Raw genomic sequence first — 17,547 nt, forward strand, 5'->3', positions numbered from 1 at the left:
TCCCTGGTCTTTGTGGTTGAATCTGTGTTTGAAATCGCTGCTCAACTGAAGGACCTTGCAGATAATTGTATGTGTGGGGTACAGAGATAAGGTAGTCATTCAAAAAGCATGTTAAAACCTATTATCACACACAGAGTCCATCCAACTTATTACAGTACATGACTTGTTAAGCACATTTTTACCCCTGAACTTATTTAGGCTTCCCTTAACAAAGAGGTCGAATACTTATTGACTCAAGTCATTTCCGCTTTTCATTTTTTCTTAATTTGTAATAATTTTAAAAAAATACGTAATTCCATTTTGACATTATGGGATATTGTGTGTAGACCAGTGAATACAAATAAAAAAGTAATCCATTTTAAATTCAGGCTGTAACCCAACAAAATGTGGAAAGAGTCAAGGGGTGTGAATACTTTCTGAAGGCACTGTATTAGGGGCTCTCCCAGCCTTGGGGAATGGTCCTCTGTATCATATCTCTGTTTCCCACTGACCTCAAACCACTGATTGCATGCATTGTTGATGCTTGCTATGTTACGTAATGAGTTGGCTATGAGACATATGGGTTGTTTTGTCTGTGGGAACAATTCCAACATGGACACCCCTTCTCCCATTCCATCTCGGTTTTATCCTCTGTGAAAATTAAGAGTGAAAATGTGTATATTTAATTTTTGAGTATATTTGCTCCAGTGTCATGGATGGATGCCGTTGTTCCACTGTGCAGCCATTTTGGATCTGCCAAATAAAGAAGGAGGGTCCAGAGGGGGAGAGACAGCAGTGGTGGTGGCTCGGCTAGCCAGCATTACCATGACAACAGAGGCCATGCTCATCTCCCTCATGCCCAGTCTATGTTGGCCCCAACCTTCTCCAGTGCGAGCGGGGTACTTCATTTCACTGACCCCCTAGGTTTGGATTGAACAGGCTCCATTGATTAGGACAAATGGAGGGATGCCCGGCTGGCCCGGCCCCTTCTGTAACTGGGTTAAGGACATGGTCATGGAGGGTGGAAGACATTTAGAGCACCAAGATGAATAGCAGAGGCTTCCTTTGTTTTACATGAATTAATGACATATTTAAAGGCTAATTAGTTGATCCATTCATTCAGTGTAAATTTGCCAGGGCACCACCTCACTCTGGATCCATGTTTGGGCCATGTAATGTATTCCACCCATAAATAGGCGCCATTAAACCTTTCAACTGAATCACCTCTGAACAATCCTCAGCCATTGAGACAGATGCAGGTGTAGTGGCCTAGGGGAGCTAGCTGTTATTTAACTGTGTGTGTGCGTGTGTGTCTCCTGCTGCACTGTTTGTTTAAAGTCTCAGTGTGAGATGAGATACCAGGTGGAATCTTTTTTTGGTGGTTACCTCTTGTGTTGCATTTTTTTACACATATTTTCATGAATCACTGGATAATTTTAACACCCATTTGACAAATGAAAGTATCTAATAAAGTGCATATGGGACACATGATAGGGGACGTTTTGAGTTCTGCAATGGTGGAATAGGGATTATTTTTTTTCAGCTCTGTGAGGCTTGGATCCTGTATTGACATTATGCATGCAATATCAAGTACAGGAGGGTTCATTCCTGAAAGTTGTTTGTCCATGACTGAGAACTGGATTCGCTCTCCAAAAGGCCAAGATGGTTCCTTGCCAACATAATACTTCAAAATTATATGTATAAACTGGACAGGTCTACCTGTATTTATTGTAGGTGGACAGGGAACCTCTGTTTGTTGAAATACTATGCAGGAAGTACATCCTAGCATGATGATCACGACTTAAAATATCTTTTTTTTTTTTATGGGACACACTTTGCATGCATGTTAGCGTGTGCGTGCGTGTGTGTGTGTGTGTGTGTGTGTGTGTGTGTGACTAGGTGGGCTCGGTGCAGCTGTTGTTTTTTCTGTTGAAGATTGAATGGATAATAGAATTCAGACTCCCCATCGTCTCATTAAATCCTTGTGGTCAGAAGTTATATAATCTCTAATAAATACACTCTAGGGATAGGAGGTTTCACATATGAGACAGTTTATGGACATGAGACCCAGGGTCTTGATCATGGCACTGCTTATCTTTTGTGTTTTGCCTGAGGTGTCTTTGTGTGTGTGTGTGTGTGTGTGTGTGTGTGTGTGTGAGCGCGAGCACTTGTATGTGCGTGTGTTTTTGTGGAAGGGTTACACAGCGACAGTGACAGGATTCAATGCCAGCTGCTCCTTGAAATGTGGCCCCTCCTCCCTCCCACTCCCCTGTGTCGCCCCCTTGTCTCCAGTGACGGGCAACACAGTCCTTTTATGCCACCTGTCCATCATGCAGACCCCACCTTGGGGAGCCTCTGTCACTGAGGGCTGGGCTTGGCTGGTACTGCTCACTGGCTTTGTTTGGGTGCAGAGAGGGAGAGAGCGAGAGAAATATATAAAGAGAAGCCCCTCCTCCCCTCCTCCAAGCACACAGTACAGACAGCTTCTGTCAGCTATTTCCTGCATCTGCCTCTGGGCAACAAAAGATCCATCCCTGCATGCTTCTCACCTACCCGGGATACCCACATCCAGTTTGTTTTCTTAAGCGCTGGGTAGAGAAATACTGCCCAGTGATTTTGGTACGGATGATTTCAATTAACAAATCATTGACTAGAATTCAATGAATGTCGCCCAAGCTGCAATGTGTTGAAACGTTGAGATCTTTAGAGAGTCCCTTTGTAATTTAATCATAAAGTATAGTCGCATAATATATCATTTTTCTGCACCTCGGGAAATGGAGATGAGCTTTGTGATTTTCATAAATTCACTGAAAATCCACAGTAACACACTGTTATGTTAACAGTATTCCACTTTTCATGTAGCCTACTTTTGGCCAGATAATAGCCTAACTGTCGATCAAGCAGCATTATGGACTTAACGTGCAAATCCTGTTGCTGCAGGATTATTTTGCTGTGACAATATAGGTCATAGGTCAATTAAGATCCTACTTCTGTACACCCTAACACCCTGGAGGTCCTCCTCCTCTCCCACCTCATCCTCTCCCACAACCTCCTCCTGTTCTAGACAGTGTGTCAGATGACAGATCGGGGCTCTGGATGCAGCATGCGGAACAGTGTGGTCCTTCATGGTAGGGGCTTATGTTGCCCAGGCAACAACCTGTCCTTGAGAAAAGGGCACATTTGGGAGTTTAGAGATCTGACACGCACAGTCAAAACTCATAAAGAGTGGAGACACGCCTCCCGAAAATAAACACAATGGCAGAAAATGCCTTCTGTAAACTTTCATGTGCCTTAATAACAAACTTGTATGCCATCTGTAAATACAAATAAAATAGTTAAATTATGAGCCTAGTTTGTTTAGCCACAGACGTTACATGTATGATCTTATTATTCGTATCTCAGAGTAATTTGCTTGGCTAGTTATATTCTAATGTTAGCTAGCTAACATTGAACCTGGTTGTTTAGCTACCTGCAGATTCATGCAGGGTAGTAACGAGTATGGTTCATTGTTTACCTAGCTAGCTAGCTACATGTCTTAACAAAAGTCTCCACTATGCAAGTAACCATTTCGGGTGCATTCATAAATTCAGTCTGGTCATCTACTCCGAGTTCAGAGCACTCTCGTATGATTGTACAAAAGCAAAATAACTGATTGAATTTCAACAACATTGAATATGGCCGGTGTCAGTAAACATAGGGGAAAAATCGTCATTGAATTGTTGCCAGTAGCACAGTTACAGTCACCAAAGCTCTGGATAACATAAAAACAGCCTAACCAGCACTGCTAGGGAGAGTAATTTTCAATGAGCTCTTCTCTCATTTGTGTCTGGATGTAGCTAGCAGGTTAGCCAGTTAGCTTGGGTGCTTGACTGCTGTTGTTAGTACAAAACACTCAGATCAACCCATAAATAGATGGGTCGGAATAAAGCTTAAGAGGGTGTGAACGATGCTGAATGGGCGCAGACAAGGAAGAGCTCTCCAGTTGGTACCAAAACATTCAGGCCATTTTCTCAAAAGTGAGGTGTATAATAAACTATAAATTCCAAATGTTTTGTTCAATTCATACAATACTATGTATTAGTGTCTTTAATGAAAAAAAAAAGTATCTTCCAAAACCTGTAGCTGTTGAAATAAAAACATGTAGCTCTCCTCTCTACACGACAAAGCAAACACGATGTTGACTACCATAATGTAAAGCTGGAGAAGTTAATGCATGATCCTATAATAATAGGTTTGCAATATTGGTGACCAATGTAAAAATCAATCTGATGTAATGTTACTCCCCCATAAAGCCAGTAAAAAGAAATTGCAATAGTCAAGATCAATAAATGACTCTTAGTACAATATGATGTGCTAACATTCTTCAACAGTCATGAAAGGACTTTTAGAAAATCCATAAGAACAGCAGTTCAATTGTGCACATGTATCACCACTTCATCCATGCTTAATAACATCAACAATGGGTTATAGTTTTATAAGCTAGCTAGCTAGCATACACAGGGTACGGTGTTTCCTCCGACACACTGGTGCAGCTGGCTTCTGGGTTAAGTGGGCGTTGTTTCAAGAAGCAGTGCGGCTAGGCTGGGTTGTGTTTTGGAGGAGGCACGGCTCTCGACCTTCGCCTCTGCCGAGTCCGTACGTGAGTTGCAGTGATGTTACAAGACTGTAACTACCAATTGGGGAGAAAAAGGCGAAATATTTTTTTTACAAATTTGAGTCTGGGAGATATGTGCTTTATGTAACCCCTTCACAGTGTGAGCTGTTGTCGTACAAAGACAGTAGAGATGATGACTACAAACAGTAACTCCTGTTAGCACCTGTCAGAAAAGCCTTGTGTGGATAATGGCAGGAGCAGACTCTTTTGTCCTCGTTACCACTGCGACATCAGTGAGTATAATGTTGTATAATGTTTGCTTTCACTTTAGTTGGGGAGTTATACCACCTACATTCCACTTGACGTATCATTGTGTAACTCAATGTGTCAAAAAGGGGTTTTGTATGTGTGACAATGGTCATCTCTATAGGCTATTCAGCGTATACACTGTATTCATGTTCCTCTTCAGCTATGTCTTGTGCTAATCATATTCAGAGATAAGGTTGGTTTTAGATATAGCTCCTGTGACTTCAGCCAGGAGATGTAGCCGCAGCCAGGTTGAGGTTGACAGTGCATCTTTAATGGAGATTAATGCTCTCACAGGGGTCAGCCTGACTCTCCCTGGCCACACCCCAACCATCTGTAGCCCCATGTACTATGGAGGTCCACCGCCAACCCAATTGGCCCCTAGTACCGTCCAGAGACCAAATTGTCAAGTGATCTGCCTGCATGAAATGACCCTTCACGATTTCTGTGTATCTGTCTGCTCAGATGCCTGTAATTTTACCATTCCCCATATCTGCTTCTTTTCTCAAAAAAATTAGAGAGAAAAAAAGATGCAGTGAAAATTCCAGACATTATTACCGTGCTGAATGTATGGCTCCAGAGATTCTCCCCTTTCATCTTTCTTTTTCATCTATAGACACATGGTAGTTATCAGACACTATGGAAATACTGCGGTTAAGATACTTTTCCCTTTGCTGATTTCACATTTTTTGGGTATTTTATGACCTGATGACTGGGCTGTGTTCCAACTCAAGTAACACTATGTTGTTTGAATTAGAAAGATAATGTTTGCCACATGTGAACGATACAGTATCGGGAGATGGTCCAAGTGCATTCAGAGGTGTGTGTTGGTTTGTGTTTGCATTTTATGTCTGAAGGTGTCCGTGTGCTTCCTTCCGAAAAGGTTTGTAACAGTTTGTGCATATATTATGACTTTTTTGTTCGTTTTGGTCTATGGAAAGTTTTTTATCCGGCTGCTTGTGCACACAAACATTTTTCTCGAGGCAAGCCGAAGTGTATTCCCCTTCGTCTGTGATTGGTCAACAGTAGGGATTCAACAATGAAGGGTTTGTTGTCATTCAACGAGAGACAAATCGTTTTTCAATATAAAATACTGCACCAAACATCTTAGTTAGATGTCAAATTGCACAACTAACGTCAAAATCAATGACATGTTTCTTGAGTTATTTTAGATTAATTCGGACTATTTTGAGGAAGTGTATATTGGCTACAGCGTCTCAAAATGAACAAACAGTAGTATTGCTGCTTTTTTCTTGTTTTTCAAGCGAAGGTCTTTTTAAAGAAGTATGCGAGCACAGTCAATCGGTATGCGAGCAAGCTAGGCGCCAGCATGCAGAAGGCTGAAGAAATGGACATAATGAATGGGGATGTTTGGCTTTACTGGTGTTATCAGGTTACAACACCTTTAATCCACCAACAGATGATTTTTTGTGAGCTTCTATGTTGGCCTGTCACATGTTCTCTTTGTCCTTGATTGCTTAACCATAACACAGTTATGCTGTAGGTATACACATGGAGGGAAACCTGGGTACATCTGAGCCTCGTATTTGGCACCTACTGTAGGAGACATATAGATAGGTGAAATTGACCTGTGGGCTGTGGACAGGGGTTGTTTATAAAGTTATACTGTGTGTGTGCGTGTGTGTGTGTGTGTGTGTGTGTGTGTGTGTGTGTGTGTGTGTGTGTGTGTGTGTGTGTGTGTGTGTGTGTGTGTGTGTGTGTGTGTGTGTGTGTGTGTGTGTGTGTGTGTGTGTGTGTGTGTGTGTGTTTGGACGTGTGCTGGATGTCTAGTTTGTGTTGTAAAACTGGGCCCTCCCCTCTCCAGCTGTTATGCTGGTGAGCCTGCCCACTGAGAGACCATTTCCCAGGTGTCTCACACATTTCTTACTAATCTCCTGCTCACATGGGCTCCACCGGAGCACCTAATCTGTCTCCATGGCGCCCGCTGGGTAGATTTGGGCTGGATGCTGTCTAAGGAGAGCTCACTGACAACTGTAGAGGGGACATGGCTTAGAGCAGGGACACTGACGAATAGTCACTTTCCGTGTTCCACATCCTTCTGCAGGCACACACACTCACACATTAATTCATAATGAAAACACAGACACCCAATAGGGCTATATACATGTGTAGTGTACACACACATGCATAGAATGTAAGATGACAGAAGCCCAGCCATCACTGGGCGTAGAGGGGAGGGCTGCTGTTCTGACCCCAGCCTCTGAATCACCCGATCAGTCCAGCCCTCTCCTCAGTAGTGACAGTGGGCATCTGACTCACGCTGGAAGTGTTCCTGTCCTATCCAGGACGTGGAGAGAAGCTTCATTTACGTCCAGTAGATCATTGATGGTCAGCCTCACACCCTGCTCCCCAGTGCGAGCCACGGCAAGATTCAGGCACGCTAATTGCATCAGACAGGGAAATATAGAGAGGGAAGTGAATATCTCATTTGTGCCCATGTGTGGGGTGAAGCGAATGCCATTTGTATTATTGCTTTCACACCGTCCTGATTGAATTAGCTGGCGAGGCCCGGGCCCTAATTGAATTCCGGGGCCCCGCGTCGCCGCTCAGCCAAAAAGAGTGTGTTCCCTATGGGAAAGTTTACATCGAGGGGACAGACTGGCTCTTGTACTAAACACCTCCTACCTACGTTATGGATGCTGTCCTTAGGCCCATCACAAGGTTAGCTTCTCCTCACATGTGACCACTACAGAGTCTTTTGGCAAAGAGTAAATCATTCATATTTGCGTGCTGTCCCTATTATAGCTGACTGTTTTTCCTAATCTAATTTGGATTTGATCTGCTCCATCGCGGGACCATAAGTATGGCACAAAACAGTCCTCTCTCTTTATGGTCTATCCTTATTAAGGGATAACATCTGATATCTAGTTCCCAGTAATTAATCCAAATTGTTTATACAGGAGACAGAGACAGTAGACAGAAAGCAGGAAAGCTGTGCATAAGCCTGTTTCTCCCTACAGTAGTCCTCTCAGTGGCAATTGGAAATACCCTGTGACTCTGGCCATTTTCACTGCTTTCAGCACTTTTTTCTGCTGTGCTAACAAACCTTCACACCTCCATTTCTTTTTCTCTCCAACCTTTTCTCTTTCACACATTCCCTGATTCACACACAGAAGCACACACACACATGTAATGAACACTCACTCACACACGCATGTACGCACGTAGACACGCGCGAGCATTGGACACACGCATACATACACACACACCTTGCCCCTCTTTCTCTCCCTTGTCTCTTTTTAATGCTGCTTTCATTAAATGCAGCAGTTTTAGGGGCTGGTTGTGGAGCAGCTGAATAGGAGGAATGGGGAAACAGGAGAGGGGGTGGGGGGTGGTCACCGTCACTGCTGCAGTCCTCCGGCCTGCTGGACAAAGGACCTCTGTCGGGCGGGGTTGCTGGGGGATGGGAGACAGGGTGGAGGGAGGTGTGGAACAGGTCATGGGTTTTTCTCAATAGACCTGCTCTGGTTGGATTAGTGGCTGTTTCAGCCAGATGATTCCCCGGCCATGGTGAAGCACTGCACAGCTCAGACGGCCATGATGGAAATAGAAAATGCCCAGCCTTTGTTCTGTTCCTCCTGGCTGTCTGGGCTCATAGTTCTGCTGCTGTGCTGCCTGCATGTATTTGTGTGCGTCTGTGCGTGTGTGCATGTTTGTGTGTAAGCAAACTGAGCTGGAGAAGCCAGATGCACCAGCAGCTCAGAATGCTTCCAGGAGAGTGGCTGGCTTCATAATCAGCATTGTCACTGAAAACAATGGAGGCCCACCTCACACACAAATACAGACTAGGGTGGATACAGTGTCTTTTCCTTTCCTCTGACATAAATCTGCCTGACTGGCTAAAACTTACAGGAACCTTTTGAAACAACTAGCAAATTACCTGCTGTAAAACCTGACTGGCTCCCTGGCACGGAGGACTCACTTCTCACAATACCATTTTTTTTTTACAGTGGGCCTACAGTACTTCCAATTAAATTCTTTATGTCAGGATGTGTTATTAGAAGTCATAAACACAGACAGAATGGGTTGGCCTCTATCCAGTCACGGTGTTGACTCTGCTCTGGAGAACAGCAGTCATTGAGATGTGACAGCCAAGCCTTTCCTTTTCTGACGTGTGCCTGGAACCACTTTGAGGTGATCTGGACCCTTTGACATGGCTGCCACTAAATTAAATCTGAAGTGTTTATAAATTCCATTAGAATGTTTCTGTCTGCCTTTTCTTCTTGACTTAATGTGGTGTTTCATCACTTCTGTCAAAATCCATGGGTTCTAAGAGCTGAGAAAAAAATTGCTTATTTATCTAATGATATTAATAGACACACAGTAGAGTTTGCAAAGCTGTCATCAAGGCAAAGGGTGGCTGCTTTGAACAATCTAAAATGTGAAATATATTTTGATTTCTTTAACACTTTTTTGGTTACTACATGATTCCATATGTGTTATTTCATAGTTTTGATGTCTTCAGTATTATTCTACAATGTAGAAAATAGTAAAACATTAAGTAAAAACCCCTGAATGAGTAGGTGTGTCCAAACGTTTGACTGGTACTGTATTTAAAAAGAATACAAGAGAGAAGGGAATATAAAACTCCAGCAATGAATATTTCCCTCATATTACTTCCCCTTGCCAGAGGGATGTCTGAAGTTGGAAGCTACAACCAAAGAAGACTTTCGCCCTTACATGTCGACTGAGGGATTCGAAGGAGATTGTGATCAAACAGCTCAACAGTACCAATCTGAGCAAGGAGGGAATCAAAGTGCTGATCTGCTTTTTAATCAGAGCTCTGTACTCTTCCGCAGGCTACATCTGACACCAAGCAGCTCATCAGCCCTCCAACACAGCCTCTTGAAAGACTTGTGGAATTCCCCCCACCCCACCACCCACCCCAAAAATAAAGGCCCTGGCGGCAGGGCCGGCTCCAGGCATAAGCAATCGCTTAGGGGGCCCCTGACCCAGAAAAAGGAACTCAGTCAGGTTTTCAACTGTTGAGTGTTAAAATAGTAGAATAGTCAAGGTGTAAGTAAAAAATGTGTTTATGCATCAGCAGTTTTTCTTTTGTTTTCTCTTGTCACTGGCAGTCACTCAATAGCCATAACAATTTTTTGATGGCAAGTTAGTCCAGGCAGTTATCTAAACATGGCCAAATACCGACCAGGAATGCAGGGCATGTGCCCAGGTGCCCTGACCTCCAAGGGGCCCCCATTGATTTTGTCAGTCACTCTCAGTCAGATACTGTACCAGTAGTCATGGCAAAATGTGTCAAATTGCAGGAAAACAGCTTTCATACTACAGAAATGTATCTTCATCCCATGGCAAAATGTGTAGAATTGCAGGGAATTACATTTTAAACAGCAAAACTGTCTTGCTGCCCGATGGCAAAATGAGTATAATTGCATGACATTTTTTATAAGAATACTGAATGTTCTCTCCTCCCTATGGCTAGATGTGTAGATGATTTCTTTTTAAATATCTGCCCCATAGAAAATTAAGGAGAATTACATGACATTTGTTCTAAAATTGCACACAAATAAATCCATCCCATGGCATAATGACCCGTCAAGTGCCACTAAAACATTTTGCCGGCTTGGTGAAAGGACCCCCTACCAAATCTTCCTTAGGGCCCCCAAAAGGCTAGAGTCGTCCCTGCCTGGCGGTGACAGGCTGAGCCCACACCTAAAACAGCCTGGTCTGTATGTCTGTCTGGCCATTCCTGGCCATATCTGGCTACCAAACAATAGAGCTCGTTTTTGACACTGTGCCCCCTTCCCAACTCTCTCTTCCATATAAAACATACTTGGCCTAAACTCCTTAACACACTCATTCATTCAATCCTAAGCACTGCCTACTGCCTTCTGTCTTTCTCTTCTTCTCTCCTCTGCTCCACCCCTTCTCCTTTCCCTCTCACTGGCCCTTTCTGCTATTTCCTTTGGTATCGTGCTCCTCTGACCTCTTCACTGCCTTAGACTTCACTGTGTCCTATAGTCCCAGTCCCAATCCACAGAGCTGGGGCCTCATTCTGTGACTCTGGTGACTGGCAGTGTGAATGTGCCGGCCTCATGTTTCACTCTGTACCGGGCCACTTTCCTTCATCAATCACGTGAGAAAAAAAACATGTCAAGACTAATATTTATTTAAGAGCTCGATCAGATTTTCTCAGTATTTGTATCCAATACCGTTTCCTGCGGCTGACGTTTATGACTACAATCTCGTCCAAGTCAAGAGCCTCTCGCTGAATATTTATTTTTGCTTTAGCTATCCACAAGATGCATCAGCTTCACGGAACATTGTCTTCTCTCTGTGTGTGTATGTGTGTGTGAGACAGTTTTTTGGGACAGGGTTACTAAAATGCAGAAGTGCAATAATGTGTTTAGCCGTTTTGGAGGGAGGATGATGATTGAGATGTGTTCTACAGAGAGTTTGTGGGGAGTTGGGATTGGAAAAGAGCAGTAATCTTGCTCCAGCATGGTGTTCCAGCATGGTGCTCCAGCATGGTGACTGGGAACTGGGATCGAATCCAGATTTATTCTGCCTTGTGATTTGACCTTCTCCCAATAAAGCACATATTTTAACCCAGCTGTAGTTGCCAGCTCAGACCAGAGATGGATAGGGATATGATTGTTTTATTTTGACTAGATATGGAACATAGTGAGAGTTTGTGAGATTATGGAAAGTAGTGCGAATTTGTGAGATGGGATATGATGCAGAGTATTCAACAGAATAAGGAAGAATAATTTTTTTTTTGCTCTGTGGGTTCCTGACCAATTCCAATGTTGCATAATGTATTCAGTGGTGTAGATGTATTGTTTTAGGTGCCGGAGGGCAAAACAAAGAGTAAATGACGTTACAGTCAGTGTGTACTGACTGATGTAGTCTATTGAATAATATTGGGCTATTTTATTGCTAAAATGCATCCTCATAAATGCAAACTCTGCTTATACCTAGAAATGTTCCTCTTTTTAATACCCTCAAACAACGAAATATGCCATCATCACTGCCAATCGTCAATGATAATTCTCCACGTTTTATGGGTGAAAGCTGCATCTGCATGCCAACCATTTGATCTCAGTTTCATGGGAATAGCCTATGCATCTATAGTAGATGTTCTTAAATTATGTTACTATTGTTTTGTGAACACATTTTAGAAGATGGTGTTAACAAGCTATATACTACCTTCACATTGATGCAGCTAAACTTCATTCAATGACAACAGAGATAGTTCTCTGGTAGCATTGGTATATGGACATTCAGAACACTGTGGAGGTCATTCATAAGTGTGGCACCTCCTGTGTGTCAATTTGTCATGTGTTGCTTTAGCTCGTCCCCACTCCACTCCATCTCATCCTCTTCCGGATGGAGAGAGAGAGGTGGGTGGTGATTATCTCAAGCTGAACCAACCTCAGCTGGTTTGGCCCCAGTACAAAAACAGCTCTTGACATGGTGCTCGAGCAGGTGCTGCTGTGCATTCTGGGAAGGGTTCTACAGTGCGTGTGCATTTGCATGCATGGCAGGGCAGGTGGATCTGAGGTAAAGATAAAGATAATTCAGAAAGAGTGAGTTTCACTGTAAATGGTAGTGCTTCACTGTTTTTTGAACGTGCACGAACACACACACACAGTTTCGATGCAGTGGTGTGTGATCATCGTCATCCCTATCCATGGCTGTATATTTTCCTCCCACTCAGGACTTTAAAGACTGCACTTAACAGGAAGTAGACTACTCCAGAAGATCTCAGGCAACTAGCGTGCTGTCAGCAAGCTGAATGATGAAAGAAAAACACAGTTGTCATCCCCACATACCTCCTTACATGAGATTATTTTGCATTGTGGCGGCTGGATGGCATATCTCGTAAAGTGAGATGCAGACAAACAGGGATTAAAACCAACCAAACATGAAATGTGTAAATGGTCATATGTTCATATCTCATCTCTCTCTCTTGTTATTTTTCCAGCTTGTCCATCGGCCTTCTTCAAGCCTATACAGGGTGATGCATCCTGCATGCAGTGTCCAATCAACAGCCGTACCACCAACGAAGGAGCCACTAACTGTGTGTGCCGCAACGGTTACTATCGCACCGACTCAGATCCCATCCAGATGCCCTGCACAAGTACGTACTGTCAACTAAATGCACACACAGAAACACATACATGCACACGCACGCTCGCACACTCACACTCTTTTAATTTCACACCCTGAGGAACTGACAGGAATCAGAAATCAAAGGATACCACAGCCTCTCTGAGCACAAACAGTCCGGTCAGAGAGGAGTCCCTCACATACACCCAGCACTGACATGCTCATAGAGCCCATGCCAGCAGGTCTGGCCCAACACACAGGCCACCCTCCCCTCCTCACATCACAGAGCCCTGCTGCCCTCAGCCAAAGCTGAGGTTACTGGGCCAGGCCATGCAGCATTGTAGGGGAACAGACGGAGAGAATAGACTGGGCCAATATTCCTCTTGTCATGCCAATGAAGCCATTTGAATTGGAATTTGTGGTTGACGGAGAGTCTAAGAAAAGAGAAAGAAAGAGTGAGGGAAATACAGAAACAGAGAGAGAGAGAGAGAGAGAGAAAGAGAGAATATGCAGTATATACAGTGTGCTAAGAAAAGAGTAAGGGGGAGAGATGAGAGACAGGGGGAAGAGAAGTAGTGAGCGAGAGGGAAGAGAAGAAGAGAAGAGAGACAGCTCCTTTCACCACCCCGGCAGTTTAAAAAAAATCTTCCCTCCTCTGTGAAAGGGAGAGGGAGAGAAAGATTTGAGCGCTTCCAACAAAGGAGATTTGCATAAGCCCGGCTCTGGGAGCAGAGCAGCTGAATGAGAAAGCAGCGTCACGTCGCTGGTATTAAACACAGCGGGCCCGGGCTGATTAAAGAAGGGAAACGGGCCCATTCGAGTGGCCCGCGAGCTAACTGGGGCCATTAGCTGCCCATCCCAACCCTCCCCGGGAAGGAGATGATGTTTACGAGGCTGTTTCGCATGATAGAGAGACACAGACAGACAGTGGGCCTCGATGGGCACTGCTCCAGGCCTGGAAGTCTCTTAATGGGAGCCAATTAAAAGGGCGGTTAAATAAGTGATCAATTCAGGTTTAGGAGTTTGTGGGCGGGGGGAATTTCCTTGTTTATCTCATTAGCCCTGGAGAGAGCATCCTCCCTAATTAGCTGCACATGCCCGTAAAAGATAAACAGTACTCATTGTGCGTTTGTTTGGGCTCTCAGTCAAATGTGATGCCATGGGGAATGTTACTTTCAACCAGTGATGCCTCTATAAGAGGTGGCTGTGTTTGAGGAACAGTCAGTCAGGAACAGTCTACTTGGTGCTCTGATGTACATAACTAACGGATTGAAACAGACATGTGGCATAATGGACATCAAAAGTCACCTCATGTTGAAGATCAGTGTGTTTAAATGGGCATCCTATTAAATTGAGCATACCAGGCAAAGACCTCAAAGAGACTGTACTGTATTTGTGGGCGTGTGGGTTTTCGAGTAGAGTGGGTTTTTGAGTAGAGTGATACTGGCTCTGGTATTCTCACCCCCCAGAACTCCAAGGACACAGGAAACATAATTCCTCTGCCAACATCTAAATGAAATGTCATAGTGCTTTTGAACTGACTAGAGTAGATTAAGTCCCTACCATTTCTCCACTTTTTTTTTGTCTTTCACCTCAAGTCTGTAGGCAAACCATAGTCTACATATGAGACTTCTGTCAATGCTTCTCACATTCCACACAGAAACCAACTAAGATGTTGACTGTATGTTGTCTGTGTTTCTCCAGCGGTGCCGTCTGCTCCTCAGAATGTTCTGTCCATCGTGAATGAGACGTCTCTGATGCTGGAGTGGCAGCATCCTAGGGAGTCAGGTGGTCGTGAGGACGTGGTCTTCAACATCATCTGTAAGAGCTGTGGAGGGGGCCGCGGAGGCTGCACGCGCTGTGGTGACAACGTCCAGTTTGTACCCCGCCAGCTGGGTCTGACTGAGCCCCGGGTCTACATCAGTGACCTGCTGGCCCACACACAGTATACCTTTGAGGTGCAGGCCGTCAACGGTGTCTCTGACCAGAGCCCCTACTCACCACAGTACTCCTCCGTCAACATCACAACCAACCAGGCTGGTGTGTAGACCCTTCCTTATGCTCTCTCTGTCTCTCTCTGTCTCTCAATTAAATTACATTCAAATGGTTTTATTGGCTGGGGAAACATATGTTTAAATTGCCAAAGCAAATGGAATAGACAATAAACAAAAGGGAAATAAACAATCAGTAAACATTATACTCAATGTTCTCTCTTAGCTATGCACGTGCGCAGGCGAGCAGTAGTCGTGAGACAAATACTGTATCAGCCCATAGAGAGAAGCACGAGATTGAACTTCACTTGGGATGGGCAGGTTTTGCCTGTTAGTTAACACTATCAACGTTTCCCTTTACTGTGGCAATTGTGATCAAATCAACGCAATATTAGCCACTTTCAATGCCACATACCGAAACAAAACAAACTATGCAAGATATTTTGTTGTAGGCAGAACGCATCAGAGTAGGATTCTATTGCATTGACACACACTACTCAACAGGTACTCTACACAGACAGGAGTGGCATCACCAATCAGAGCTGCAGTAGGCCTATATACAAATAGACCATGTGTCATGCCCTAACCTTAGAGATCCTCTTTATTCTTTATTTTGGTTAAGTCAGGGTGTGACTAGGGTGGGTAGTCTAGTTTTTTTCATTTCTATGTTGGCCTGTTATGGTTCCCAATCGGAGGCAGCTGTCTATCGTTGTCTCTGATTTGGGATCATATTTAGGCAGCCTTTTCCCACTGGGTTTTTGTGGGATCTTGTTTTTGTGTAGTGTCTGTGAGCACTCCATTACTTCACATTTAGTTTGTTTCTGTATTGTTTTGGTGAGTTTCAATAATTAAACATGTGGAACTCTACGCATGCTGCGCCTTGGTCCATTTATTCTAACAATGATCGTGGCACCATGGCCATATGGATCTGTGCCATTTACTTGGAACTGGACTGTGTTTATAGCTGTGGATTTGAGTAGATGCACTTGTTCTGAGATCAAAGCAAGAGCTGCATGTAGCCACGTGGGCACATTTTGTTCATATCCTTTGCTAGTTATTGAGTTATTATCCCAATTATAGATCATTTGTAGTCAGCAATAGGGGAGTGAATGCTTCCTACAAGAGCACAAAACATGTACATTCCTAGACATCTCTGAAATCCAGTCAGGTAAAGACGTTTTTTTTTATGTCTTAAAGGGGCAGTGTTGAATAAGAGAGACATGCTTGAATAATCGAAGTAGCCAATAGGCAGAGGGTAGCATCATTTGTCTGATTCACTGTAATAATGGTATGGGAATAATAATGCATGTTATTTTGTAAAGTGGTTTCTTGCATCAACCCCATTTCCAGTCACCTCCTTGTCTGAAGGAAAAGTGGATAAACAGGTTCATGTCCAGCCCTGCATGTTTTTTTTCAAAAGTCTCATGGAATGTAGAACTACATTTAACACCACATATTGGCTCCTACTGTAGGCTGAATGATGGAAGAGATACTGTATGTCCATATTAAAATGTTATGAGATGCATTTACTCCATTGTTGTTGATGGTAGGCCACTCTGGTAGGCCTACATTATGATCAAATAGCCACAGTAGCCTACATGGCCACTGTTAAAACTGTAACTCAAAGCGGGTACAGCCTCAGTGATCACAGTAAACGCTTGCTGAAAGTTGCACAGATTTTCACAATGTTGAAGTTTGCGCTCAGCGGACCTGAAATTTTCTCAGTGCTGAGAAAAATTTGAGGGAACATTGATTACAGTCAGAAAAGTAAAAAAAATATTATAGACATTTCAAATGTTATATTATTGGATATGTACAGTGTTGTAACAATGTACAAATAGTTGAAGTATGAAAGGGAAAATAAATAAACATATAAATATTGGTGGTATTTGTAATGTTTGTGCTCCAGTGGTTGCCCTTTTCTCATGGCAACGGGCCACAAATCTTGCTGCTGCGGTATTTCGCATAACAGATATAGGAGTTTATCAATGTTTGATTTGCTTTCACATTCTTTGCGAGTCTGTGTGAGCTGTGGGAAATATGTGTCTCTAATGTGGTCATACGTTTGGCAGGAGGTTAGTAAGTGTAGCTCAGTTTCCACCTCAATTTGTGGGCAGTGGGCACATAGCCTGTCTTCTCTCTGTCTGTCTCTGTCTCTCTCACACACACACACACACACACACACACACACACACACACACACACACACACACACACACACACACACACACACACACACACACACACACACACACACACACACACACACAATGATGCAGTCTAACTTTTCTCTTGTGTGGAGTCAGTATGCAGATCCGTTCTAAATGGAAGTGAGAGGACTGTTGATGATGTCTCAGGCAGGGTTTGATGGCCTGTTGGTCATCAGAGTGTGAGCTCATCAGGGCTCTCAGACAGAGTAGCTGAGTGAGCACTACTTTCCCTCACTACTTTCTCTCCCCTGACTGCTGCTCAGTGATTATAGTCGTAACATCTTAGGCCCTCACTTTATCCACCCACTCAGTTCTAATCTTACTTTGAAGCTTATAAAGTCTTTGGTAACATGCCTTGAATTCACTGTGATCC

The 17,547-nt window shown here is 43.7% G+C and overlaps 1 protein-coding gene across 2 annotated transcripts in view; it reads left to right on the forward strand.

Annotated features, from left to right (window-relative positions):
- LOC112218521 (ephrin type-B receptor 2) overlaps positions 1–17,547 on the forward strand; it is a 149,292-nt gene that overhangs the window by 92,473 nt on the left and 39,272 nt on the right. For both annotated transcript variants that reach the window (XM_024379376.2, XM_024379386.2), the window contains exons 4-5: positions 12,849–13,004; positions 14,678–15,013. In XM_024379376.2, the coding sequence (XP_024235144.1) occupies positions 12,849–13,004; positions 14,678–15,013 (492 nt within the window). The remainder of the gene's footprint in view (positions 1–12,848; positions 13,005–14,677; positions 15,014–17,547) is intronic.

The sequence above is a fragment of the Oncorhynchus tshawytscha genome, linkage group LG02, assembly GCF_018296145.1.
Source record: "Oncorhynchus tshawytscha isolate Ot180627B linkage group LG02, Otsh_v2.0, whole genome shotgun sequence".
NCBI lineage: Eukaryota > Metazoa > Chordata > Actinopteri > Salmoniformes > Salmonidae > Oncorhynchus > Oncorhynchus tshawytscha.